The sequence below is a fragment of the Emydura macquarii genome, unplaced genomic scaffold (assembly GCF_026122565.2).
Source record: "Emydura macquarii macquarii isolate MOO-44397 ecotype Brisbane River unplaced genomic scaffold, CSIRO-AGI_Emac_v2 contig_1451, whole genome shotgun sequence".
Classification (NCBI taxonomy): Eukaryota; Metazoa; Chordata; order Testudines; family Chelidae; genus Emydura; species Emydura macquarii.
This window is the reverse complement of record NW_027131588.1, coordinates 20,872,804-20,900,441: the sequence shown is the minus strand read 5'-3', so window position 1 is coordinate 20,900,441 and position 27,638 is coordinate 20,872,804. Positions and strand designations below refer to the sequence as shown.

Sequence of the window (27,638 nt, the reverse complement as noted above, 5' to 3'; positions counted from 1 at the left end):
CCCTAACCAATCCCTTTGAGGAAAGAAGGGCTTCTCTCTCCTGTGCCCACAGTTGCATGGTGCCTTCCAGGCCCCGTCGGAGCAGTGTGCTCCCAGCTGTACCTCATCGTGGCACTCTGGGGGGACGGGGACGTCACTGAGGAACCAGAGCCTTCCTCAGAGAGAGCTGGTGCAGGCTGGAGGCTGCCAGCATTTCACGTGTAGCACATACACAGGATCCTGGAGTTGTCCTCAGGGGCCCTTCTTCTCACTGGCCATCCCCTGCCCGTTTGGCCATGGACTGAGACACGTGCTTCCGTTTTCCTTTCCCTGTCAGCGCAGAGCCAGGGCAGGGTCCAGTCACTCCATCTGCAGGCAGGCTGGTGACTATTATGGATTGGAAGAGCCATAGACAAGCATCCCTGCCTGGGCATATGTCTTTCATAAGCAGAGGGCTAGAAGTAGGTGTTCCCTCTTCAGATGAAACGACACCAAATGGACCCTTAGCAAGTTTCTTGCTTTCGTTGGGGGAGGGAGGGCTGAGGCAAACAGCATGACTGCTACATACAACTCAGTCCCTCTGTGGTCCAGTAGCCAAATGTAAGTTGTTGGCAGTATGCACCATTGTACGCACAATATTGACTTTCTTTGTTTGTGGCTTCTGAATTTCAAGAGCCTAAATTCAAAGAATTTGCCTGATGACACGTTGTCACAGTTGGACATTTTGAAGTATGAGTGCTTACTCCCAACCTCCACCCCCGATTCAAAAGCCAGGTGACAGCGAAACCCCTTCCCCTGACTGCTAATTCTTTTTTAAACAAAAACTTCACACTAATATTTTGTTATGGAGCATGATTAGCTCGGAGGCACACATGCGGTGTCTGTATTTGTGACTGTTAGCAGCACGCTGTGGGAATAAGCTCCCTTCTCCCCCCGAACTGAGACACAAGGCGTATTCTTCTTGTGCCTGTCTGAGCATGCTCACCTACCGCAGAGAGACAAGGTGGGTGAGGTCCAGTAAAAGGTACTACCTCACCCATCTTGTTTTTCTAACGTTCTGGGACTAACATGGCTACAAAAACACTGCAAACATTCTTACATATTCACGCATGGAAATTCATTTTCCAATATTGGGTCGTTATAGACATTAACGGACTATACATGAAACACACGGTCAGCTGGTTTTTTCATTCACCTGTTGTTGGCTTTTATGCGTCTCATTGTTGATTTTCCATGCTAGCTGCCACTACGTAGTTGCAGTTTATAGGCCTGTTTGCATGAAATATCTTCGATTATTGGCCTGGGCCAGATTCTGATCTCAGTTACATGAGTGACCGTCTGGAGTCACTCCAGCTGACTTTAGTGGGGTTATTTGAGTTGCGCTCTACTCAGATGCTGAGATCAAAACTTGGCCCATTGTGTTGGTGCAGGTAAAGTGTGATTCTGGTCCCTTGAAACGGCTCAGGGTAAAGGTAACTGCAGGGCAGTGACTGTGCCCTGGGCTTTGATCAGTGCCTGATGCGATGGCTATGGGAAAACGTATTTTCTCCAAGCCTTGTGAGCATTGAACTGTCAAGAAAAGCAGTCTGTTCTTTCACGAGCGCTTGTGGAAAATGTGCACCTCAGATGCACAATCATAAACAACAGGCAGGGCCACCGTTGTGTGTGCAGTCAGCCCCGGAGCCTATGACTGCCTAGTAAGAGCCGTACATTCTACGAGCATCCCAGCCGGCTAGTGCGGGACATCAGGGCTGACGGCAAGGGTCTCTTTTCACATTTGTTTCAGTTTCATTTGCCTCAGAGCAAGGTGAGTGATGTGATGTGCTGAGGCAAACACAGAGCCCTTTCCAAGCCGGAGCAAACCCCAGTTTAACCTGGCCTGCCCCAGCATCTAATTTGTGGTGTGTACACCGGACAGCTCTGCGGGAGGCTTTGCTAACTTTATTCACTCAGGTCCTGATCCAAAACCCCACGGGAGCCAATGGGAGTTTTCCCACTGATTTCAGCGGACGCTGGATCCGTTCCCACAACAAATCCAGCTCATTCCCTGCATTGGATTCAGAGTATCTGTCAGGGAACCAGTCAGAACTCGGCTTGTGCCAGCTGCTTCCTTGTTGAAACAGCTGCTCTGTTCGTTTTATTGTCTCCTAGCACCCGGTGCCCCGATGGTGCAGGCTGCCAGCAGGAGTGACGGGAACACTTGATAGAAGTGGGTCAAATCCTACTCTCATTTACAGATACAACCCCAGTTAAATCCATGGGATTACACTCTTGCCAATAAGCGGAGAATTTGGCCCAGTGTCTGTAACTACACTGGGCGTGACTGATCACCGCATCGCTCTGATTTTACACCAGTCTCACCATTGAAGTGGTGCCTCTGGCGCAGGACTGGAGTCAGACGGCGGTGCCCCGAGCCCAGCATTTGGCCAGTACCATGCACATTGATTACATTGAAGCTCTTGCCCACAGGGTCTGCCCCAGCTCCCGGTGAAGTCAGTGACATCATCCTGTGCTGAATGCACACAGGATTTGGGTAGTAGTATCATCAGAGCCATTTCAGAGAACATGTTTACTACAGAGATGTTAAGGCTCCATGTAGATGTTTGCAAAGACATTTAGGCTCTGTGCTCGCCCCTGGGATATGCAGCCCTCCACCTGGCTGGCTTCAGAGTACCGGACTGTTTCCCTTTTCTGCCAGCCTGGTCACACTCGTGGTCCTTGACCTGTTTAGGTAGGATTCCAACTCCTCTATTTGCTGTTATTAGCAGCCTGCTAAAATATAACATATGTCCTGGGCAGTTATTCTCTCTACGATATTGTCACCTCTTCTCTGCTGTCCTTCTATAGACAGCCCTGTCCTGGTAGTCTCTAGCCCAGCCACAGCGTTGAAAAGTAAGTGGACCTTGGAAGGGCAGAAATACTCCAGATGAGTAGTTCCAAGAGGAGCTCTGTAGGGCGGAGACCCCCTTTCCTGCTTTGCGGGCTGGGGGACATAGCCGCGTGCCTGGAACGACAGCAGGTCCTTCTAACCAGAGCTCTGTAGGAGGCACTGCAGAGCACAGCCAGCTGTTGCCTAAAGACGCTCTCTGGGGCTTTTAATAAAATAATGATGGTTTTGCCATTTGGGAGGCAGGGTTCTGTGGGCATGTGACAGACACAGACAGCAAAGAGGAGGCAGGGGCGGCCTTCAGGGCCGTCACTCCTGATTTACATCGCTGTGAGGGCAGAATCTGGCCTTTACAGCGTGAGATCTCCATTTGCTGTTAGTACTAGAAGGGCTTTTCTCCTCTGTGAGCCAGGCAGGGAGCCAGCATTTAGCCGGTGTCTGACACACAGGAATGCTTAGTGGAGGATGATATCAGGGAAAGTAGGGAAGTGGCTCTCCTAAGTGTTACTTCAGCAAGGCACTTAAGCACATGCTTAACTTTCAGCAGGTGCTTTAGCCTATTTGATGTCAGTGGCATGTGCTTAGGTGCCTTGCTGAATCAGGGCCTACATGCTAAATTTAGCTGGAGAGGGTAAATTCTCCCTCTCATGTGACTCCTCTTATGGTGGGGGGCAGCTGGAGGGGGCCGGGAGGATGCATAGGGTGTAGGGAATGATAGGGCTGAAGGTATTTCTGCCCCATAGCTCCGACTGTAAACCGGTCTGAGGATAATATTTAAAGCAGAATTCGTGAGGACAACACACTGCATCGAATTCTACTCGCCACACCACTGACTGCATGGGGCTTCAAGGGCAGAACTGAATTCAGTCCCTGGCCTGCATGAGCCCTTTCTTTGCAATCTTCCAACAGGACTGGGCAGGAGAGAGCGTGTGTATTCCCTAGTGATAACCCTTCCCTCGTGTGTTTGGTTTATCTATTGGAAATGATTTGCCCAAGGTGAACCGGCTTTGCTAGTTGAGTGCTATTCATTTTAATCAGAGCTGGTGCCAAGCAAGGGCAGATGGGATAGAAACATTAAAAAACCAGCATTGATTCCTTCTCACCGACCAACACAGCGAGCTAACCTCCTCTTGCTGCTCACTCTGCTACTGCCAGGCTTCTGTCGACGTCCTGACTGAGCCAATGATGTGCTCTGCATCCATCTCAGCGCCAGGTCCGTGCTGTGTGGATCAGGAACTGTGATGAGCAGTTCATAAAACCGCCAAGGTTTTAGATGTACAAAGGAATGTGGGGAGTAAGCGACAGACGGTTATCTCCTCTAGACTGCCTGGAAAACCCCTCTCTTAATTGCGGTGCCTATACTTACCGTACTGTGAACCACACGTGGCCAGGAAATCTGTAGCCCGTAAGGGGGCTGGCCCTTAAGCTTTGTCCTTGTGGGAGAAAAGCAAGACATTTCAGAAGAAAGTTTAAAAGATTGTCAGAAGTTATTTTTATTGCAGAAATTTCCTGCTCCAGCCGAGTAAGACTTTAAATCAGGCAGCCTGTGCCCGCATTTACTAATATCCTGGGCCCTCGCTCACACCCACATTATCAGTGGGCTGCGTTGGTGTCATGAAGTACAGAACCCGGCTCGCTCGTTGCCTCACTGTCCTTCTGTGGGCAGATATAACTCATGAACTAGTGCTTCTGGGCGTGAGAAAAATCTCTGCATCTTTCCGGCCACGTCTGAATGGGCCGGGGAAGTGTAAGCCACATGCTTATCCTGGCAGCGCTCAGGTGAAGTTTGTGTGAACATGGTTCTTGCTAGCAAAGTGCTAACGTGCTTTCCCAACCAGTGTAGAAAAGGCCAGACACATCCTACGACAGGTTTGCCCCAGGAATTTGTTGTCAAAGCTACACACCGTCCAAGCCCTCCTTTGATCCCAGTTTAGTAGGGCCGGGAGCAAGGTGAGAGAAAGTGCCCCATACTATTTTATCTAGATCCCTCCGGCCATTTCAGCCACTCCATTGTTTAATGCCGCAATGAGCTAGCCACACGCAGTCCTCCTTGACTGCAGGGAGTGTCCACAGCTTCATGACAACAGAGACACGGAAATCAAGAGTTGGAACGAGCACAAAGGATCAGCAGCACTCTGCCAGCAGGCAGCTATCAGACTCCCTGGACATGCCTCTTCTTGCCCCAGAAGGAAACTGACTGTAGGGAACTGCAGAGAAATAGTGGAGAGAAAAAGGTTTGAGAAGCGTGTTTCTAGCTCTGAGGGGACTCCGCATGGATTCACATATATCCTGAGATTTATGGCATGCCTGGCAGTGAACCAGCCACCGGGGACTTTTAATGATATTTTAATTAATATTTTAATTTTAATTTTAATGATAATGATAATTTAATTTAATATTTTAATTTTAATTAATATTTTAATGATAATGGTAATTTTAATTTAATTTTAATTAAATTTAATTAATTTAATTTAATTTTTAACCCTTTTAATTTAAAAAAGGGTCCTTTCTGCTTTCCTGAGTCTCCTGTAGCATTCGGCACACAATCACCTCCAACAGCCCTTTCTCTGCAGCCTGTGCGCAGGCTGACATGTCTGCGGAGTGGCTGACTGGGGATCCAGAGTCAGCACTGGTTTGTTTTGTTTTTAAAAAGAAAACCTATGCAAAAGTGTTCGTTGGGCAAGGAGAAACGGGCCTTATTTTGGAGGATTTGTATCGCAGGAGCATCTGGAGGCCTGATTGCACTGGGCTTTGCATGGATACCGAAAGAGACAGTCTGCATCCCAAAGAGCTCACATTCTACACGGAGACGACGCTGGATCATTGACCCCATTTTAGAGCTGGGGAGCTGAGGCCCAGAGAGATTAACCCCCTCCCCCCATCACCCTCCCGTTCAGAAAAGCTGATACACCTAAAGAGGTGACTAAGCCTGTTAGCGAAACCGGAAGCTGTGAGGGTCCCTTATGGGCATTAGCAGAAAGGGAAGATTTCGCTAATTCTCTAATTCTGGTAGGCGTGTGAGTCTATAGCGGTGCTGCAGCCTCTTCGGGTATGCTTTGAGGACGGGAAAGATTCAAGCCCGTTTGGCACCAAGCGAGTACAGTGCGCTGTGAACAGCTGGGCTAAATAGTTTGCTCTTGGCGCTTGACGCATAAAAACCGACCTCTGATTTATTCAGACTCTCTGGGTAAAAGGCAGCAGCGGCTGGGTCAAGTGCTGCTTCTGCAGTTCCTGGCTCTCTGCTCAGCCGATTCCACTGGCAGGAGAGCTCCCCACTGTGCCACGCTCCTGTAATGGGAAGCAAATGCTGCCCTGAGGATCAGACACTTGGTTTTATTTTCAGACGGGTTCTTCTGCACTTTTCCCCTTGGGCCGGACCTGGTTTTGAGCGAAGCACGTAGGGAAGGTTTGAACGGATTGAAGTCTAATAGCTTGTGGAGGAGGATCATGCAGATTCCTCTTGGTTTGTAGCACTGGAGTGAGCACACGAGCTCCCTGCTGCTGGAGCTTCAGCTCAGGGCTTGTTGTCGAGGCAGGTGGCCCGCTTCCGAGCCGTAACCTGAGCGGGGGAGTTACACAAAGCACTCAGCATTCCCCTTGTCAAGAGCTGCCTGTTTCCTGGGCAGCACCTTGCCAGCAAAAGGATACGTTGCCCAGCCGAGGACAGGCTCAGACAGGCGGAAACTTTCACCATGTCAGCCATCAATGGGTTACCATGAGACCCTTTCCTTTCAGTCGCCTGCCACACCACGGTTGGAATGTGGGCTCACGCGACCCTCTGGGGAGGTGGGGATGACAAAGGGGATCTGACTGGCCTAGGGACAGATGGATGCACAACTGGAAATGTCTGTGGGATATGGTTAGCCATGAAAAAAACCCACCTTTGCTTGTATTTGGGCAGCTCTCAGAGGGCATTCCTGAGCGTGGAAGCAAGGCTTGACGGCAATGTGCAGCTGTAAAGACAAGGTGTGAAATGCCGGCGATTGGTTTGTGCTCTCTCAAACCGTGGACGCTTTCGTTCTCTCTGGCCGCAGAGGCCTTTAGCTTCACATGGTCTGATTATTCCATAATCCTTTAGTCAACAGCAGATCCCGGATGTGAGCTGTGGATTGTATCTCAGGGCTTGTCCGCGTGGAGACTTAATGTTTGGCAAGCCGGGGTGTGACTCTAGGGCGCACTAAGTGGCCGTGTTATGTGGACCCAGCTATCTCACATCAGCAGTGCCCTAGTGTACCTCGACACGCTGCTCAATAGCAAGAAGTCCCAATGCACAAGGGAACTTTTAGTTCATGACCTGATCTGGTCCATACAGACGCTTAGTGCACGGCAGGCTGTGCGCTGTGGATTCACAGGCCGTGAAGATCTCCTCCTTTCCCCCAGCTGCCCTTGGCCAGCCCACACGGGGAGCCGAGGAATTAGGGGTGCCTGGAAAACAAGAATTCCGTTTGGTGACACATTTTGCAGTTGTTCCAGAGGGGTAGCCGTGTTAGTCTGTATACAGCAAAAACAAGGAGAGTCCTGTGGCACGTTAAAGACGAACACAACTAAAAAAGACTGCAGAAATTAAACGTGTTCGTCTTTAAAGTGCTGCAGAACTCTCCTTGGTTTTGCAGTTGTGACCTTTGTTTTGTGTCGGAACAAAACCAAGCGCCGTCAAGCGAGAGCCCTCCTGTAACAGCCGAGTGGCTGAGGTGCGGACCTACCTGGGGCACCTGAATCTGGCAGTGCAGTGACTTGAGCCGCAGTCCCAGCCACTGAGCGATAGTATCGGTGTTCCTCAAGCTCTCCTGCTGTATAAACAGTTACTGAGCCACAGAGACTGACTCTAGCTTGGGGTAGGGCGCCCACCCGGAATATGGGAGAACCTGACTTAAGGCTGGTTGATCAGGGCAGGGACTTGAAGCTGGGTGTCTCAAATCCCAGCTGGGTGTCCTACCCACCAGGGATTCTGCGGTGGGTCTCCTTTGTTTTGAACAGAAATTCCATCCTGGACCTGAGGAATCGTCCCGACAACTTGGGATTTTCCATTGAATTTATTTTTAAATTCCTGACAATTCTCCTAGACAGGAGCAATAAGACATAGGCTAGATTGTCCGGCATATTCTGACGTAGCTGTGATTAGCAGAATTAATGGGTAGAGCCCTGCGTGGATGCAAAAATGTGGATCCACATCTGATCCGCATCTGCGAGAATTAATTTCTATCCGACCCACAATCTGCACTCCCTATTTTATATCTATCTGCATCTGTACTGCACCCACAGCCCCTGGGCCACCGATCAGCTGTTTGATGATCAGCCTCCCCCCCCCCCACCCGCTGCTGATCAGCTGTTTGGCCATGGATCAGCTGTTGCATGGCCAGCCCCAGCTGAACAGCTGATCAGTGGCCAGCCTGGGGTCCTCTGCCAAACAGCTGATCGGCGGCCAGCCCCCACCCCCAGATCTTGAAGGCTATGAGCTGCAGATAACTGCTTCCCCACCTTTGAGATCCACATCCGATCCACAATCCGCAAAACTTGGTGCGCACATACCTGCGGATATAAAGTGGAGGTCCGCAGATTTACAGGGCTCTATTACTGGGCACTATTGAAGACTTTGGCCGGTAGTCCTAGATAATAGGTCTTAGGGTTGTCCACCTGGTGAATGGCCCTGGAATCACTCTGCCGGTTATAATTCACCCCTCCGTTATTTCAGCTTAGGTCGGTATGTGGACTCTCTTATTTCAGTACGAAAACGTCTACCCCATTGTAGTAGGACTGAAGTCGACTCCTCACGGATGTAACCGATGCTGTAGAAAAGCACTGTTGCCCTAAAATAAGAGCATCCGCCTTTAGACCTAAACCAAGATAGTGGAGCGGATGAATCACAGCAGATAGAGCGGACCAGTCCCAGCGTTGGCTGGCGGAGGAGTGGAAGTGGCAGTTTACTCCACGACCCCTGATTGCCTAGCAGTATTTCAGCAGATATGTCTCCATGAACATACTCCGCCCAGGAAATGCTGTCTTGTGGTCTTTAACGATGGTTTCAGTCAGGTACACTCAGTTTACAAAACGTACGGAGTTGCATGTTTCTTTTCCTTTGGAAAATTAAATATAGTTTCCTTTCTTGCCTGCTTTCTTTTCAAACCGATCTAGCCTGCAGCTCTCTAGGGCGTAACATTTTTAAAAGCTTGCCACCCTCTGTGGCAGACTGTGCCTGTGAGCAGGAAATGTACATTAAAATTACGCAGATGAAACCGACAAAGCCTCCCACCTTTTTCTCTCCTGTTAATCCATTAGAATATTTTGACAGGTGCCATTCAAAGAACGCCCTGTAGTGCTGACCTGGGTTTGACTGAAGAGGAAGTGCTTTGTCCCACTACTGCTAACATGAAGTCACTGGGGCTACTCACCTAAGGACAGTTACCTGTTTGCTCGGTTTGCTTGTTTCCTTCGTCTAGTAACTTGGGCATTGCTGCCATGTGCAGGAGGTCAGACTAGAGGATCACGACGGTCCCTTCTGCCCGGAAAGTCTCTGAGCCTGTGCTGTAATAGCCACCTTTACAGTAGGAGACATGAAAAGGAAACTCACATGCCTTCCGTGCAAGGCTGGAAGGTGTTTGCACCCAGGCTGCCGGCCCACATACCCTATGGCTATTGCAGCTGTTTTCATTGTCATAGGCTCCCGCTATCAGAGGCATCGTCCTATGCAATGTGATATGCTGTGCCTGGAGGGGGAGCAGATGGCAAGGGTGTGCTAATTCGTTAGATGACATAGCCCTTCTGGATAGGCAAACTGCTGCTCCATGCAGTGTGTGTAATATCGATCCTGGGGAAGGAGAAGGGAGACGCTGCTCTCCATGGCGTGAGCCCTCTTCAGATCGTGAACTGTAAAAAACCTTTATGGAAAATCTGCAAAGCTGAGGATAGGGTCCTACTAAACCATCTGCCTTTCTTTCTCCTGAGAGCCCTAGGAACAAGGGAGGATCACGCTTGCCCTCGAGCTGCTAATGCCCAGAGAAAGTTCTGTTTGCATGCAATAAGTGCCTTGCAGCAGAACTTGCTGCTGTGTGCTCATCCCAGAACACAGTCAGGGTCACTGCCAGCCGCCCAGGGAATGTAAATCTCAGCATCATTGCTACGAGTGGGACTGGAACCTGTGCATCTCAGCTAAGTAAAATCTCTTAGGCTGGGTCCCCCAGAAGAAGGGTGTGTAAAGCTTTGGCCTTCCTGGTTACCAGTTTAAATTCAGTTCATGTTAAAAGTATTATCCTCTGGTGGCGGAGTTGTGAAATGGGTGAGTTTGGAGGGGTGGTCTCAGCCCAGCTTGTAGCAGAGAAGCATCCCCACCACAAAAAGCACCATTCCAGCTGCGGTGAACTGTACTGATTTTGGGGGCCTGCCTCTTTTCTCCCACCAGGGCAGGAGGAATGTGCTTTCTTGCTTAACCCGAGGACAACGGGCTCCTCACCAATAGCTTTGAAGGATGAAAGTATTTCACCCGTATGTGACTAAGGTGATCCGTTCCCTTGCTCTGCAGAACTGCCCTGCCATGGTTTTGCTCGTAGATCTTCTGGAGGGGTACTTTATTGTGTGTGGGGTGTATCTGAAACTTTGGGTTTGTGCTAGCACATTCAAAAGTCGTGAATCAGGCCCCCCAAAATCTCGAGATTGACCCCAAAACAACGTGATTTTTCAAAGAAAGATTGGATTTGGGGTTCTTTCTTTCTCTTTTGGTTTCTAAGCCGTCAGGGTGCACTTCCTTCATCTTTTCAAGCTTTTTGCCACAAACACACTGGCTAGAAAAGGACTTTTCTTGAATGGGAGCCAAGATTCTCATGATGCCACCTGACTCCATGAGCTGGGCTTTAAGGAAAGTTCCAAATATCTCAAGAGCTGACCACACTGCCCCATTTTGCTGTGCTGCGTTCTTTACTTACCTCGGTTTTTGGTGTCCTCGCGAGTTCCGGTGTACCGTTTCGGAGCTCTCTCCCTCGCTAGCGCTGTTTCACAGGCCGACTGGAAAGCCACGTCCCGGCTTCTCTTGGGTGACTTGCTTAGCAGCCGGCTCTGGACTCTGCCTTGGGGAGCGCGTCCTGCGAAATGCTCCAAGCTCACACTGCACAAAGCGTGGCTTTGAACCCCTACAAAATAGCTGCCCTCCCCCTCCTTTCTGTCGGATGAGGTAGCCGTGTTCCGCGGGCCAGCTGAGTCCATCCCGGGGATGTTGCTTTAAGTGAGGTTGATGTTGGTAAACAGCTTTGTCCGTGAGAACCGCATAACCCTTATTTAGTACGGACAGACAGTGGAGACTTCCTCAATAACAGGACTTTACCTAGCTTCCATTGAAATGGAGGCACCTCCCGTGCCCTAGCTGATGCTCTGGTCAAGTCCTGGTTGAGTAACCCAGTAAGGTGGGCCCAGGCGGGGGCCTGAGGCCCTGGAGGCAGCACGGCAGGGTGCAGCATGTGGGAATTACTTTGCAGGCTTGCGTCTGATGACTTTTCTCACCATAATCCGCTGCACGTTCCCCTTCCGACAGAGTGATTGCGTGGGGGGTTTGCCATGCTGGCGTGCGTATGAAGGGGGGGGATGCTTCAGTCTCATTACATTGTGCCACGCACCGCAAAGGAATCAGGCTTGTTCTGCTAGTGGGAAGCACCAGTGTAAGCAGATACCTGAGGCCATAGGGGAACGGGCCTGGGCTGACGGCACAGCTCGGTTATCTGACTGGCAAGGAGGGAAGGAGCTAGGCCGCACCCTCCCAGCCAGCGTCTCAAGTTCCCCGTTCACTCCCGGCTTGCTCTGTGTGCGCGTGTGCATACACCCACCCACGCAGGCTGGTGCACACACATGCACACGCACGGGTGCAGGCTGGGCAGTGTGCTGTCAGGATGGCTCGATGAGCTGCTGGCTTTTGGCCTGGTTTTTAAAATTTTTTTATTTTTAGCCCAAATGATATTTTTGCCTTCCTGAGATGGACAGTAGGTAAAAGCCAGGGAGCTCCATAAACACTTTCTACCTGTCCTTCCAGCTGGTCCCGCCTCAGAGGAGATGGTAAGTGTTTGCATGTTAAGCATGCTCTATTGTGACCTGTGCAGTACGGCCCTGGGTGGTTGGTTTGCAACAGACGCGGGTGAGACAGCCTGCAGGGAACAGGTTTCCATCCCCTGGCAGAAGCTAACCGACAGGGAAAGATTGCTCTGCTCCACCCACCCGGGGAGAGGTGTCAGTGGTAAGGAGTGTGCTGGCAGCCCACGCTGAAAGGCAGTATTGTGTGCAGAGTGGCTGGGGCGGCACTGGTAGATGTACAGAGGACTGAGGTCCTAGTCCTGGCCGTGCCTGGCCTGGAGCACTTGACTCTCTCATTTCATTGCTGATTGCAGGAGGGGCAGCAGGTCTGAAGCTCTTCGGAAATTGGCAGGACTGGAGGCATTCTTGGTGTGGTTTCGTTCTCTCTCTCTCTCTCTGGGAGGCTGAGTTTCAGTTGGCATCACAACTAAGAGGGATTGTTTTCTTTGGGTTTTGTTTTTATGGCACGTTGTTTCCTCGCTATGTTGGAAAGGGCTTGCTGCTCAGCATCTGATTGCACCGACTCAGAAATCCCCTCGGCAACAGATCCTCCCTGATTCACACCCTGGTTTATCTACAGGTGTGTTTTTACCCAGATTCTGTCAAACTGGTGTGAACCTCCATGTGGATTCTCTAAAGTGGGTTTAACTGTGGCGAATTACAGGGTCACTGGTACAGACTCGTTCCCGATCACACCGGCGTAAGATACTAAATACATGAAGCTAAATCCACTCCGCAGGCTATAGTGTATTTGCGTGTCCACACAGCAGTCTGCACCATTTTAAATGAATTGCTTTAAAATCTGGTGTAAGTTATATCAGTGCCACTTCTGCATAGAATCTTGCTGCCAGATGGTGCCATATGGAAGATGTCTTTCTTCTTGTTGCCCATCACATCTGCTGTGAGTCCAGGCGATTGTTGGAGTGCTTGGCCTGCCCTTTGACATATCATTGGGGAGCGTCACAATGCCCACCAAAGGGTCAGAAATAAGAAAGGTGAGATAAGCGAACCATCTGGAAAAGATATGGCTATGTCATTAATACGTGTGAACCTGCCAGCCGATAGAATAGGTGTACCCTAATAATTTGGGGGTGAAGAATCCAAGTTTGGACTTAGAAAGAGGACCCATATTGTTCAGGGTATAAGAAGGGGCAAACCACGTTACTTGGGGTGATCGTCAGCTACTCCTTCTCAAAACTTCTTTTAGTTAGTGTGTTAAGATCTTTTGTTCTTCATTTATACTTAGTATTATTTGTAGTGTTAGTCTGAGCTTTGTAATTCTTAGCTCTCAAGCACTGCCTGCTCTCCACCCCTCTACTCAAGAGTTGGGGAATCAAACATCTCTCTCAACCAGGTCACCCGGGAAGGGTGTGAATATATTAATCCATAGCATACTGTATAAATGTATATATCACACGTGTCTTTAGAATAAGACTGTAATCCTATCCATTCTCCATTTGATTATTCATGTTCTTTTAATCAGTCATTTCTCTATCATTTTATGTTATCTTAATAAAAGCTTATCAAATTATACAGATTTGCTATCAGTGAGAGCACTCCTGTCATGCATCCCGGGGTCTCTATAAAACTCCTCTAGAGCCTCATTCCGGGAAAAGAGCCTCATTATCTTCCGATCCGACCAATTGGCGAGCCTATAACCTCATTCAAATGACTAACACCCAAAAGTCAGGCTACAAGCCAGGGGTGGGATGGTTGGATTGATTCCTAGAGTCCAGGACTGGTGGAACAACTGTGATCATCTCGTCTCACCTGCTGTATCACACAGGCCAGACAACGTCCCCAAAATACTTCCTAGAGCAGAGTTTTTGGAAAAACAGCCAATCTGGATTTTAAAATTGCCACAACCCTTGGTAAATTGTCCCAATAGTTCATTACCCCCACGGTCAGAAACATACTTCTTATTCCCAGCCTGAATTGGTCTAGTTTTAACTTCCGGCCATTGGTTCATGACATCGGGTGGGGGAGCGGCTCACTGCCTATCCTGGCACATGGGTTTGCTTAGCCAGGTAGTGATGTGAACTATGGTATAGTGAGGGATTTTTCCTGGTGAAAGTCCTGGGGGCTGGTGTCAAACTGGAACATACTGGGTCAAACCAATGGTTCACCTAGCCCAGGATCTTGTCTTCCAACAGTGGCCAATGCCAGGTGCCTGGCAAACAGAGGCTAGGGACAGTGCAATGGTGGCTTGGATTTTTTGTTAATAAACACCCGATGGCTGTTTAAAACCGAATGCTCCTTAAAAAGCAGCCCTATTGAAGCCAATGGCAGAAGTCCACTGACTTCAAGGGGGGCCGGGATTCACCCTGAATTGACGTATGCCGCTTGTTTGCATTCCACTCGCCCTGTGCAGGAAAGCTAGCGTGCTACTTTCGCTCGGTGTTTCTGCTGCGCCACTTTCGCCCTCCGGCTCTTATTCCTGAGAAAATGCTTTTGTGCAGCGAGAGGATCTTCACATTGGACATAGTTATAATATTGTCGCACTTCCATGGGAACCATAGCTTTAGCGGGAAAGTCTAACGGCTTGGAACAGGGCTGGGTGTCGCCATTCCTGGGTTGTTTTCCCTGCCCGAGATGGCCTTGCCTGCCTGTTTACAATTGGGCAAGTCAGTCACTATCCGTGCACAGGACTGGGCTGATACCGACGTGCTCTGGACGCTTCTGCATCTTACTTAGTCCCTGTCTGAAGTGCTGTGCCATCCTCTAACAAAGACACGGTGCAGAATAGTTGCTGGCCTTGCAAAGGAATGAATGTCTCTGTTCCTATTGGGTTTGATGAAACGCACTTTTCTCTTTCAGTGGCAAAACCCAGCTGTCAGGCCTCAGCCAATGGAGGGTTTCCCTGCCTCTGATCTAGGGGTTTGGGATCAGAGGGGACACTCCCTCTTGCAATATGGGGAGATCTAGCGAGAGAGGGAGAGGTTGCTTTCCCGGCATTACAGCAGGAGAGATGTGTCGTGTGGTGTCAGGCGGTGCTGAGGTCAAGCAGAGAATATCCTGTGGCCATGTGGATCTACCCGATGCAGGCCTCGTGTGTGGCTGGGGGCAGGGAGAGAGGCAGCAGGCAAGTCGCTCCTATGAAAGGAGTTGGCAGCTCCCAGTGGGCACGTCCAGTTCACGCGCTGTCTCAGACTGGGGGCTACGCTTTCAATTTACACAGCCTTGCTCTGTTGGTCCGGAGTGTGAGAACCCTGCCCCCACTAGCGACACAGCTGTGCCGATAAGCTCCCCGGGGTAGACACGCTATGCCGACAGAAGAGAGCTTCTGTTGACACAGCTACCGTTGTTTGGGGGGAAGTGGTGTTCCTCCATCGGCAGAACTCCTCCACCTGCATCTACACTAGCGAGCTGATCCGGTGTCATACGCTGAGCTAGGCTTCACGGTGTAGACCCAGCCTCAGGCCATGTCTACACGACAGCCTACGTTGGCACAGCTGACGTGTGAATGTTCCACCCCGCTGAGTGGCATACGTTGCTGTGACATAAGCGCTTGTGCGCCCAGCGCTATGTTGGCGGGAGAGCTGCTGCCGCTCACGGAGCTGGATTTTTTTATGCCGACGGGAGAGCTCCCATCTGCCTAGAGCGTCTTCGTCAGACACGCTGCCTCAGTGCAGTGCTCGCAGTACAGCTGCACCAGGGCGGTGCTGTACGAGTAGACGTGGCCTTCGTCTCTCCTGGCCGGAGGTGGCTTAGAATGTGCGTGGGTGTGCAGGGTGGGGACAGGAGGAACGCGACACCTGGCGTCTCTTCCCACCGAAAGGGCTCTCCGGTGTCAGGTCCCATCTCAGCAGGCCTGCAGCCTTGTGCCAGGGCCTTGCTGGGAGCAGTGTGCAGGAGAGTACTGGAGTGATCTGGCTGCTTTCCAGAAGGAAGGCACGATCTGTCTGTGCTGAGCTTCTGGCAGTTTCATTTAGGGCATAGAATCCTAGAAGATGAGGGTTGGAAGGAACCTCAGGAGGTATCTAGTCCCACCCCCTGCTCAAAGCAGGACTAACCTCAGCTATATCATCCCAGCCAGGGCTTTGTCAAATCGGGTCTTAAAAACCTCTAAGGATGGAGATCCCACCACTTCTTTGGGTAACCCATTCCAGTGCTTCACCACCCTCCGAGTGGAAAAAGTTTTTCCTAATATACAACCTAGACCTCCCCCACTGCAACCTGAGACCATTGCTCCTAATTCTGTCATCTGCCACCACCGAGAACAGCCTAGCTCCATCCTCCCTGGATCCCCCCTTCAGGTAGTTGAAGGCCTCTATCAAATCCCCCCTCATTCTTCTCATCTGCAGACTACACAAGCCCAGTTCCCTGAGCCTCTCCCCATAAGTCCTGTGCTCCAGCCCCTAATCATTTTCATTGCCCTCCACTGGACTCTTTCCAATTTGTCCACATCCTGTAGTGGGGGGCCTAAAACTGGATACAGTACCCCAGTGCTGAATAAAGGGGAATAATTTCTTCCCTCGATCTGCTGGCAATGCTCCTACTAATGCAGCCCAAGGTGCCATTAGCCTTCTTGGCAACCAGGGCACACTGCTGACTCATATCCAGCTTCTTGTCCACTGTAACCCCCAGGTCCTTTTCTGCAGAACTGCTGCTCAGCCAGTTGGTCCTCAGTCTGTAGCTGTGCGTGGGATTCTTCTGTCCTAAGTGCAGGACTCTGCACTTGTCCTTGTTGAACCTCATCAGATTTCTTTTGGCCCAATCCTCCAATTTGTCTAGGTCACTCTGTATCCTATCCCTGCCCTCCAGCATATCTACCACTCCTCCCAGCTTCGTGCCATTTGCAAACTTGCTGAGGGTGCAATCCACCCCATCCTCCAGATCATTAATGAAGATGTTGAACAAAACCGGCCCCAGCACTGACCCCTAGGGCACCCTGTATGTTATCAGCTGCCAGCTAGACATGGAGCCATTGATCACTACCTGTTGAGCCCGATGATCTAGCCAGCTTTCTATCCATTTTATAATCCATTCATCCAACCCATACTTCTGTAACTTGCTGATAAGAATACTGTGGGAGACTGTATGAAAAGCTTCGCTAAAGTCAAGATATATCACGCCCACTGCTTTCCCCACATCCCCAGAGCCAGTCACCTCATCATAGAAGGCATCAGGTTGGTCAGACATGACGTGCCCTTGGTGAATCCATGCTGACTGTTCCTGATCACCTTCTTCTCTTCCTCTGCAGGGCTGGGCTTGGCTGACTGTGCTGATGGCCTTGGGAAGGGTTGAGGGGAAACATAAGATAAAGGGAGAAGGGCCCATGAGTGCCTGAAAGGGACACAAGAGGAGGTCACAAGATAGAGGAAAGGAAGCTCACTGGAGGGGCAGGTCAGGGCGCAGAACTCTGGACATGTGTGTCTTGGGGGCTGATGGCGCTGCAGGTGGAAGCAGGCACAAGTCAGTGGGTGGCATTGGACTGATTGCAACCAGCGTCTGAGAACCAGGGGGTGGTCCCGGCCTCACCACCTGTCTTTGTGTTTTGACGGCTGCAGATGTCATGGCACCCTCAGTACCGGAGTTCCAAGTTCCGCCACGTGTACGGCAAAGCTGCCAGCAAGGAGAAGTGCTACGACTGCGTCCCCATCACCTGCAGTGTGCACGACAACCACTTCTGTGCGGTCAACCCCCACTTCATTGCTGTCGTGACGGAGTGCGCCGGCGGCGGGGCCTTCCTCGTCATACCCATCCATCAGGTGAGGAGCGCTGGCTCAGCATGCCCAGCAGGGCACAGGGGGATGGGCTGTCCCTTCCAGAGATCTACCACGCTGGAATGCGAAGGTGGAGCTGCAAGGATCCCAGAGGGTTGTGCTGACAGGGGGAGGGCTTGGTTATTGCTGCTGCCTGTTTTGCAGAATGCATGGTAGAGCCAGAGGCTCTTCGGGACAGGAACTGTCTGTTACAGCTTTGTACAGCACCTAGCACAATAGGGTTCGGCATATCGATATAGCTCAAACTCCTTTATCCGTCTTCCCAGAGCTACGTAGTCTGCAGTGATCCGCTCCAGGTCGTTCTTGACAGTGTCATTGGTGCCCACGTGGAGATGTAGGAAGGGGTGGCGGTCTGAGGGCTGGATGAGTCTCGGCAGACTCTCCATCACATCCTGAATTCTAGCTCCAGGCAAGCAGAACACTTCTCGAGTTTCCCTGTCTGGACAGCAGATGAATGACTCGTCCTGCTTAGGAGGGAGACCCCAACCACAACCATTCATCTCCTCCTCTTGGGAGTGGTGGTCGTGTGGTAGGCCCTATCCCTAGGACAATGCATCCCATACTTTCTGATCGATGGGTCTTCTGATCTCTTCCCCTAGGTGACTCTTCCAAACAATTCTCTGCTGTAGTACCTATGCAGAGAGCCTGGAAATGGTTGCTTACCTCTATCTGCATCGGGGGTATATGGGTTCTCCTCTTCCTTCTTTTGGAGGTCACACACTGCCAATTTTCTTCCCCATTCTTCAGTCCCCACTTCACCGCCCTCACCGATTCTTCAGCATGCTGTGCCTGCAGTGCCAAATCTCCACGTCTATCCAGAAAGTCTTCATTTTCTCTGATGCAACGCAGGGTTGATAGTTGGGTCTCTAGTCCTTTAATCTTTTCTTCCAATATGGAGACCAGCCTGCACTTTGTACAGACCAGAGGTTCTCATCCAGGGGTACATGTACTACTGGGGGTACTCAGAGGTCTTTCAGGGGGTACATCAACTCATCTAGATCAGTGTTTTTCAACCTGTGGGGTTGCAGCCCCCAGCGGGGTCACAGGACAGATTTAGAGAGGTCGCAAGTGCAGAGCCAGCATTAGGGGATGGTAAGCAGGGTAACTGCCCGGGGCCCCATGCCACAGGGGGAATTCATAACTTTACAGATAATGTAGCTACATACAATTCACCTTGCTATAATTGACCAGCAAATTGTTAGTTTTCAACTGATACCTCCCCAGGCAGGTTTTGTACAAAGATTTTTACTGTGGGGTGTGTAGGGTGTGCATTCGGGGTGTGTAGGGTGTGCATTTGGTCACACACTCTGAAGCACCTGGCACTGGGCTAGATGGACCATTGGTCTGACCCAGTGTGGCCGTTCTTATGTTCACTGCTGAGTCACTTTCCTGTTCCCCAGAGTCGCTCCGTTAGCAAAGGTTGGCACTGAGCTGCAGTGTCTTCCTGACGCCCTTCGTTTGCAGTCAAGTCCCTGCCAGTCCATTCCAGCCTCCTTGTGCTGCCGGTTAGGAATCAGGTTGCTCCTTCCTCGTTATTACCGTTTGGGGCCAGCCCAGTGGCTCGTCGGCTCAGCCAGCACAAAAAAAGCTCTCCTGCCGACATAGCGCTGCCTACAAGGGGGGTCAGGTCGGTGTACTGAGCTGAGGAGAACGTGGCTCTATGGGTGAGCATGCACCCATTTCCAGCAAACAGAGCACGTTAAAATAGAGGCTGTGGGTCTCGCTGTGTGAGGCGCCAGGAGATCAGCTCAGCTCTCGGGCCAGCCTGCATGGAGGCCTCCTGCTGTTCTGTGGCCAAGCAGCGGCTCCGAGCGAGCTAACCAAGACGTGCTGTTCTTTTCAGACCGGCAAACTCGACCCGCACTACCCCAAGGTGTGCGGGCACAAAGGAAACGTCCTGGACATCAAGTGGAACCCGTTCGACGACTTCGTCATCGCATCCTGTTCTGAAGACACCACGGTAAGTGTCCCTGCTCGCTCTGCGTCACTTGGTTCGCTGATGCTCTGATTTGGGAATACAAAATATGGGTGGGAACAGAGAGGTTATTTTACCTCTGTATTTGACACTGGCGTGACCACTGCTGGAATGCCGCGGCCATTTCTGGTGTCCACAATTCAAGGTGGATGTTGATAAATTGGAAAGGTTTCAGAGAAGAGTGACCAGATTGATTAAAAGATTAGAAAGAGACAAGGCGGGTGAGGTAATGTCTTTTACTGGCCCATCTTCTGTTGGTGGAAGAGAAAAGCTTTCAAGCTTCCACAGAGCTCTTCTTCAGGTCTGTGTAAGCTTGAAAGTTTGTCACTCTCGTCAACAGAAGATGGTCCAATAAAAGATACTACCTCATCCACTTTATCTCGCTAATATCCTGGAGCCCACACAGCTACAATAACACTGCATAAAGAATTAGCAAACAGGCCTTATAGTGAGAGACTCTGGGAACTCGATCTATTTAGCTTAACAAAGAGAAGGTTAAGAGATGGCTTGTTTACCATCTGTAGGTACCTATAGGGGAACAAATATTCAATTATGGGTTCTTCAATCTAGCAGAGAAAAGTAGAACACAATCCAATGGCTAGAAGTTGAAACTAGACCAATTCAGACTGGAAAGAAGGCGTACATTTTTAACAGGGAGAATAATTAACCAGTGGAACAATTTACAAAAGGTTGTGGTGGCTTCTCCATCGCTGGCAATTTTTAAATCAAGATTGGATGTTTTTCTAAAAGCTCTGCTCTAGGAATCATTTGGGGGCGGGGGGGAGGTTTCTGGCCTATGCTATGTAGGAAGTCAGACGAGGTGATCACAAGGGTCCCTGCTGGTCTTGGAGTCTATGAGTGAGATGGAAATCTCGTTCATGAGTAAATTATGGGAGTCTTTGGTTTGAGAAACTAACTAAGAGTTGGAAAATTCTTTGTCAAGAATCAGAGAACTTTCCTTTCCTGGGAATTGTGTATCTTAAGCTTTAGTTTTATTAATGATCCCCACACAAATGTCTCACCTGTTGGAATCGACGTATGTCTTTAGCTCTGAGAGGAAGCAAGGGTCTGGAAGATGCATAAGGGTCATAGAAGAGTCATGTCATTTAGTTTACATTCTCCCCGGAGAGTTAAAAGGGCAGGAAGAGAGAGAAGTTGTTAAGAATGTATTTTCCAGGCCTATTTTAGTGTCTGTGCATCTTAAAGCGGCCATGTGGTTATGTGCCAGTAGTACAATGGGCCGCTCCTAGTTCCCATCCCGTGAGAATAATCCCCAGCTGGCTGCACTGACAGTACGCTTGGCCTGGATCTTAGGGACAGGATGGCTCACTGCCGAATAGTTTATTGAACTGTGGGTTAAAGAGCAGGAAACTTACAGAGACTCTGCTGCTATGTGCTGTTTAGGTGAAAATCTGGGACATCCCCAAACATCTACTAACACGGAACATCACCAGTGCGAGGAAGGAACTCCTGGGTCATGCTCGAAGGGTGGGACTCCTTGAATGGCATCCTACGGCCCGCAACATTCTCTTCAGTACCGGGTATGATTATAAGGTGAGTGAGCGTTGCTCTTCGGGGCCGGCCCCTCCTCTCCAACCCGCTGCCGATGTTGCGGGGCAGAACGTGCGGCTCAGGCCCACGCGAGGGACAAAGGACCCAAAGGGTGCATCTGTGGGGAGAGGTTGCCTGTGCTTGCTTTGTTTTTTCACAATCAGTTTTGTGTGTACTCCTCCGTGGAGTTGCTTTCTGTGGCAGGCCCTTTAAGGTGTATGAGGAGAGTCCTCTTGGCGCCAGCACTGCCCTACTGCGTGGGTCGCCCCTATGTGGGGCAGAGCACATAGAGGCTAGGGTTGGTACAGACACTTGTGCTGCTGGTCCTGGTTGCACGGGCAAAAGCTGGGGTTCCCCAAGCAAGGCCGGCGGGACCCACCCAGCCTTCTCAGGCCGTGGGAGCTGGGCGTTCCAGCCAGTCTCTTTCCTTCTCCATCAGAAGAGCAGGGCAAGCAGGAGAATGTTTTCCCTAGGACAGCCATGTTGTAGTTGTGAGCTGGGGCAAAGCATGCTGGGAAATAAGGGGAGTATATAAGTACGAGCCTTTCCCGAGATTGAGAAACCTGGCGGCAGGCAGACTGCGCTGAAGGTGCAGAGCGAGTGAATGCGAGGTTGGCAGAGAATGGAAATTCCGCGTCATGGCAGATGTTGAGACTTTGAAATCTGTTTTCATTGCAGTTAGGAACAAAACCTGGAAGATTTGCAATTCTTCACAAAAGAAAATTCAGGGGGGAAAACAATCTTTTCAGATCAATCAGAACACTTTTTGTGTCAATTTCAACTTTTTTATGTATATTACAATATAACACAATATAAGGATAGCACAGTTATATTGCCGAGAAAGGAAAATGGCAATGTTTCGTTCTGAAGATGTCAACGCAGGACATTTCAATGTCATCTGAACTTTTTTCCCTCCAAACCAAAACTTTTGGCTAAATCGATCCCAGTTTTGCCCAGTGTTTCGATAGCAATAGCACACGGTCCTGTCTGAGTCCTTCCGACAGCCCTATCGGGAACTTACTTTTTGTGCTCTGGCTGTTACTGGGTGTGTCTTTGAGTAGAGCTGGTTTGGGAGTAGTTTGTGTGGCCGCTGAGACTGCAGGCCTGGCTGTGTATTTCAGTAGATACCACGTTGGTGCAAGCGCCAAAAAGGAGCCTTTTGAACTTCCCAGACTTTCCGTGAACCTCTCCTTTCCTCTAAGGGTCCACACAGTCATCAGCGGGATGACGGCTGCTCCTGGAGACATACCCCAGCTAGTGCTGACCTAGCAGATACCAGTATCTGGGAAACCCCAGGAGCACAGACTTCAACACGGGCTAGCCACTCAAGTACAAGTCCTGCGAGGGCTTCTCTGGCCTGCGTGGCTATGGCTTCCTAGCCGCTGGTCCTCACTCTAGCTAGCGGGGGGACGTGTACAGGAGCTGCAGTCACCCCTCTGATTGCAGTGCAGACAGACCCTCCCGGGGTCACGGCCCTGCATGCCATTCACTCCCCCATGGTGTGGTTGTTGGTTTAGTTTAGTTAATGTTAATGTTCATCGGATGCTCGTCATTCTACCCATTTTCCCCTGCAACAATTTCCCCGTGCCCTGGAAACATCAGCTCGGTGAGGCAGGGAGCTTGTCTCTGACACATTGCTGTAAGACACTGAGCTTGCTCTTTAGCCCCTAGACAAGCAGTTTATCTGGGCCATGAAGGGTGCGAGTTCCCTGGGCCACCCTGAGTTCCAGCACTTCACTCCCATCTCTCCCGTGGCCCAGCCTTGCTGGCAGTCAGATGGGCTGGTTTGCGGGAAAGGCGCTGAGCGCTTCTTTCTTTGCCGCAGATCATGATCTGGAACCTCGACACACAGGAAGCCCTCATCCAAAACCCGGTGAAGACAATCGGCTGCCACAAGGATGTGATCCTCTCCATGTCATTCAACACCAATGGCAGCCTGCTAGCCACGGCCTGCCGGGACAGGAAGATCCGGCTCCTTGACCCACGCTCAGGAGCGGTTATACAGGTACGCGGGGTTAAAGAGGTCAATGCGCGGCGCGCCTGACTGTAAGAGCTCTTCTTCTTCCGCACGGATGCATTCCCGGGCGGGGTGGCCGCTCCTGTGCGCAGCGTTGCACGAAGGGCCAGGTGGAGGCAGGGTCTCTGACGTAGGGCTACTGCGGCACAGCGGATCCTGGAGCTGGGTATTCAGTGTGCGCTGGCCCAGCTCCAGCGCAGCTCCCTGGGATTAGAGAGAACGGTCTGGCTAACCCCTCCCGCTGAACTGGGGTCTGTCCAGCGTGCAGTGCAGGCCATCTGGAGCAGAGCCCTAAGCTTCGGGGAGGCGGGGAGAGGCACTTTTTTTTTTTCCAAAAGAGCCAACGATGGAAATGTTTCCATGATGTTTCCGGACGTGGTGCGGCCCGATTGGCCAGCAGAGGCTTAACTGCCCTCCTTCCCCACCTGCAGAACGCACCTAGTCCCTGCAATGTAACCAGAGCGACTGGGGAGGAATGTGGCCCTCTTCCGGGAGTGGACGGAGCCCAGGGATGGAGCGTTGGTAGAATGCCAGCTCATGGCGCCTGGCGAGGGCTTCCAGCTGTGCATCTCCCTCTGGGGGCCAGCCGCGACTGGCTGCCATTCAGGAGAGGCAAACAGTGCTGTGTGCAGTGCCTGGACTTACCCCCTGAATTCCCCGCTCTGCATTGTCTAGTTCTCTGACGGGGATTTCTGTTGCTCCTACGCACCTCGGCCGCATCCCCTCACCCATCTGGTCTCAGTAACACCTCTTGCCACCAGGGCCCCAGCATAATGTTTTCAGCCCCAGAACAAACTTGTAACACAGGCCCCCTCCCGCCCACAATCCCTCATCCCTCATCCCATCCATACAATCTCATGAGCCATGAAAAATGTTTTCCTCGTGGTAATGGGGGTCGCAACCTCATACCCTTCTTCTCTAACTGCCCCCTGAAATCCAGCGTGTTTGTGTTAGTCTCCCACCTAGACACTGGGGGTTGGTGCCCTGCGGATAGCTGGGAAGGGATCCAGGCCTGTACTGTCCCCTCGCCTGGCTCTGTTTGAATAGTTCCTCTCTAACTGTGTGGGTGAGAGTGCAGGGCCGCGCTGTGCAGATGTCCGCAAAGGACTGCGTACCCAAGAGCTTCTCCAGTAAACCAGATCACTAGCCACAGCCGGTGCAACGTTCCTGCTTGCAGGGTTGCAGTATTCTGACGTGTCTCTCTAGCAAGCTGCAGCCACCCCAGGGCCCCACGGCAGTGTAGAGCCGATGGCTGGGTTTTTCAAAAAGGCCCCCGGGGAGTCGGGCCTTTTGCTGCCCTAGACCGCTTTGAAATCTGTGCCACATGGCTGCCATTTCTGCAGCAGGCCGAGCAGACCAGCCCCGTGTTGCAGGGCCGCCATTTCCTGCAGCAGCAGAGGACTGTGTGAGGAAAGGCAGACGCACCGTGAGAGCCTCATGCAGTGGGACTTCAGGAGCTGGGTGCAGCTGGTGTCTTTTCTGCTCAGCAAACTCTGAAAAGCTTCAGACAGCAACGAGGAAAAAATGCCTGGATTTCCACATGGCCAGGACAGTAACATGCTCCGTGTCTCCTTACAGGAAGCCAGCTCCAAGTCTCACAGAGTGAGTAAAGTTTTGTTTCTGGGAAACATGAAAAAGCTACTCTCCACTGGAACGTCCCGCTGGAATAACAGGCAAATTGCACTCTGGGACCAGGTGAGTCAGACCCATATTCCACACCTGCAATAAGAAGTGTGAGGAGACTTCTGTGTGTCCCTCCCTCCATGGCCCTTGGCATAGGACACCCCCAATCCCCAACTGCCACCACCCTTACCAGTCCAGTGGAGGAAGAGTGGGGCTCAGATCGGATCAGGTGCTCTACGGCGTTTTCAGGCAAGACACTAAGGTTCTGAGAGTGGCTGTTTCTCTCTCCTTTGCCATGTCCAGAGTGACCTTTCTGTGCCTTTACTTGAGGAGGATCTGGACGGCTCGTCGGGGCTGCTGTTCCCCTTCTACGACTCTGACACTCACATGCTGTATGTGGTGGGTAAGGTAAGTGCTTTTCCCTTGAGTTCACATTAACACCACAGATTCTGTTCCCAGCTACACTGCTTGTATGCCACTGGCTTCAGGGGAGTCACTGCTGATTTACACTTGCTTGAGGAAGATGCTTCAGCTGAAGGTCCCCAATGAAGCAATAAGACACTTGCTGGATAATAGACAGATACTAATCGTAAATCAGGTCTTCAGTGTTAACTGCAAAATCACATCTTCCAGGGCATCCCACAGTCTTTTCCAAAGCTCAGCAAAAATGTAGCAGGAAGAGACTTCCCTTGCACTCACTAGAAGTGAGGCTGAAAAGATGGGATTTCACTCTGCTCTTAAAAACCTTTTGGACTCAATTGTCCAAGTACGGCACATGACTGAGCATGCAGAAATGTGCCTCATTTTCACACAGTGACTTCACTGCACATGTGGACTGTGCATCTATGCGTGCACACTGGCAGTAAAACAACGGCTATTACACCTGGCCAGCTAGAGACCTGATTTGCACATGCAGTTTTGGTGTTTGCACATGTCAGCTGCGTGCACAGTTGCACACTTTGTTGCGTATCTAACTTTTTGAGAAATCAGGTTCCTAACAATTCTGCCGGATGAGAAAAAGCAAGGGGGTGTCACAGCACCAAAGGTTGCAGTAGAACCAGAGCAAAGCAGCCCCTGATCCAAGGATAGGAAAGGAAGGGAAGCAAAAAATGGAATAAATCTGCTAGCTAAACCTGCTACCTCATCTAGAGGTGGGTGCCATCTCACAAAAGATGGTCTCAAGTTGCAGTGGGGGAGGTCTAGGTTGGATATTAGGAAAAACATTTTCGCTAGGAGGGTGGTGAAGCACTGGAATGGGTTACCTACGGAGGTGGTGGAATCTCCATCCTTCGAGGTTTTTAAGGCCCGGCTTGACAAAGCCCTGGCTGGGATGATTTAGTTGGGGTTAGTCCTGCTTTGAGCAGGGGTGGGACTAGATGACCTCCTGAGGTCCCTTCCAACCTAATCTTCTAGGATTCTGTGATTCTAAGATAAATCAGGTGACTGCCTTGGCCTCCCCCTTCCTCTGCGGCAGGGACTAAGCAATGCCTTGTGTTCTCTCTCGTCATCTCTAGGGAGATGGGAACATACGCTACTACGAGATAAGCGCAGAGAAGCCATACCTGAACTACCTGATGGAATTCCGCTCCCCTCTACCACAGAAAGGAATTGGTGAGTTTGCAGCGTTTCTCATCTTGCTAGGTGCCCAATCCCACACCCTGTGGGAGTCCAACAGGAGTGCAGGACAGACCTACAATACCATGGGTTTTAGCAGGAAGACGGGGCCTAATTCTGCTTTCACCTGGTGTTACACTGTTGTAAATTGCACTGATGTCAATACAGCTACTCCACAAACCTACTTACATGACAATGTGAGATCAGAATTGGGCCCAGTAATTCAGTGTGTTAGGCTTTGGAAGCAATTTCTTTTACACATAAGTAGTAACAGGAATAAATTTAAATAAGTGCCGTATTTGCAAATGGAATCCAATAATGTAAACCCCACACGCTCCATTGGTATGTGATCTAGATTTCTAATGACAGTATAGGTATCACAGATCCATGGACTCATAGGCCAGAAGGGATCGTTATCACCATATAGTCTGATCCCCTCCAGAACCCAGCCAGAAAACATCGCCCAGTGAACCCTGCAGTCCCTGCCACCCCCCCCCCAAAAAAAACCCAAAACCTTCCAGCTGATCTAGAGCGGAGCTTTTAGAAAGAGACACCCAGCCTTGATAGAAAGATTCCAAATGACGGAGAATCCCCACACCGTTGGGAAACTGCTCCCGGGGAAATTTACCTCTACTGTTAAAATGTGCGTCTTGTTCCTAGTTTGAACTTGGCTTCCAGCCTGCGATCTCCTTGTGCCTCTGCCTGCTACACACTAAAGAGTTCTTCAGTATCAGCCATCTTCTTCTCAAGGGGACTTACAGATGGTGTAAATCATCTTTTAACCATTTCTTTGACAGGTTAAGTAGATTGAACGCCTGATGCCTCTAATAAAAAGCTTGGTTTCCAGTCCTCAGATTATTCTTGTCGCTCTTCTCTAAATCCTCCCCAATTCTACACCCCTCTCTTGCGGAATTTGACAGAGTATCTGGTAATGGTCTACCCAGTGATAGTGATAGCACCGCCCTACTGCTCTGCGACATTCCCCTGTTACCATATCCCAGGACTCATCCTGGCTCTGCGAGCACATGTTCAGCTGGTTTCCCCCCATGCTCTCTAAATTCTTATCAGTCTCACTGCTTCCCCGGCCATGTGACCTACAAAAAATGCTGTCAGATCTGTTTGTCAAGACACGGGCTACTACAAACCAGGCTGGTTTGTAGAACTGCCCTGTCCTTATCATCATTTACCACTCCACCCGTTGTGTCACCTGTAAATGTT

General features: G+C 50.7%; 1 protein-coding gene across 1 annotated transcript in view; it reads left to right on the top strand.

Annotated features, from left to right (window-relative positions):
- The window catches only part of CORO2A (coronin 2A), a 47,330-nt gene that overhangs the window by 13,910 nt on the left and 5,782 nt on the right, over positions 1-27,638 (top strand). The window contains exons 2-8 of the mRNA XM_067553457.1: positions 17,425-17,625; positions 19,484-19,600; positions 21,020-21,169; positions 22,992-23,171; positions 24,762-24,878; positions 25,110-25,214; positions 26,321-26,417. Coding sequence (XP_067409558.1) covers positions 17,425-17,625; positions 19,484-19,600; positions 21,020-21,169; positions 22,992-23,171; positions 24,762-24,878; positions 25,110-25,214; positions 26,321-26,417 — 967 coding nt within the window. The remainder of the gene's footprint in view (positions 1-17,424; positions 17,626-19,483; positions 19,601-21,019; positions 21,170-22,991; positions 23,172-24,761; positions 24,879-25,109; positions 25,215-26,320; positions 26,418-27,638) is intronic.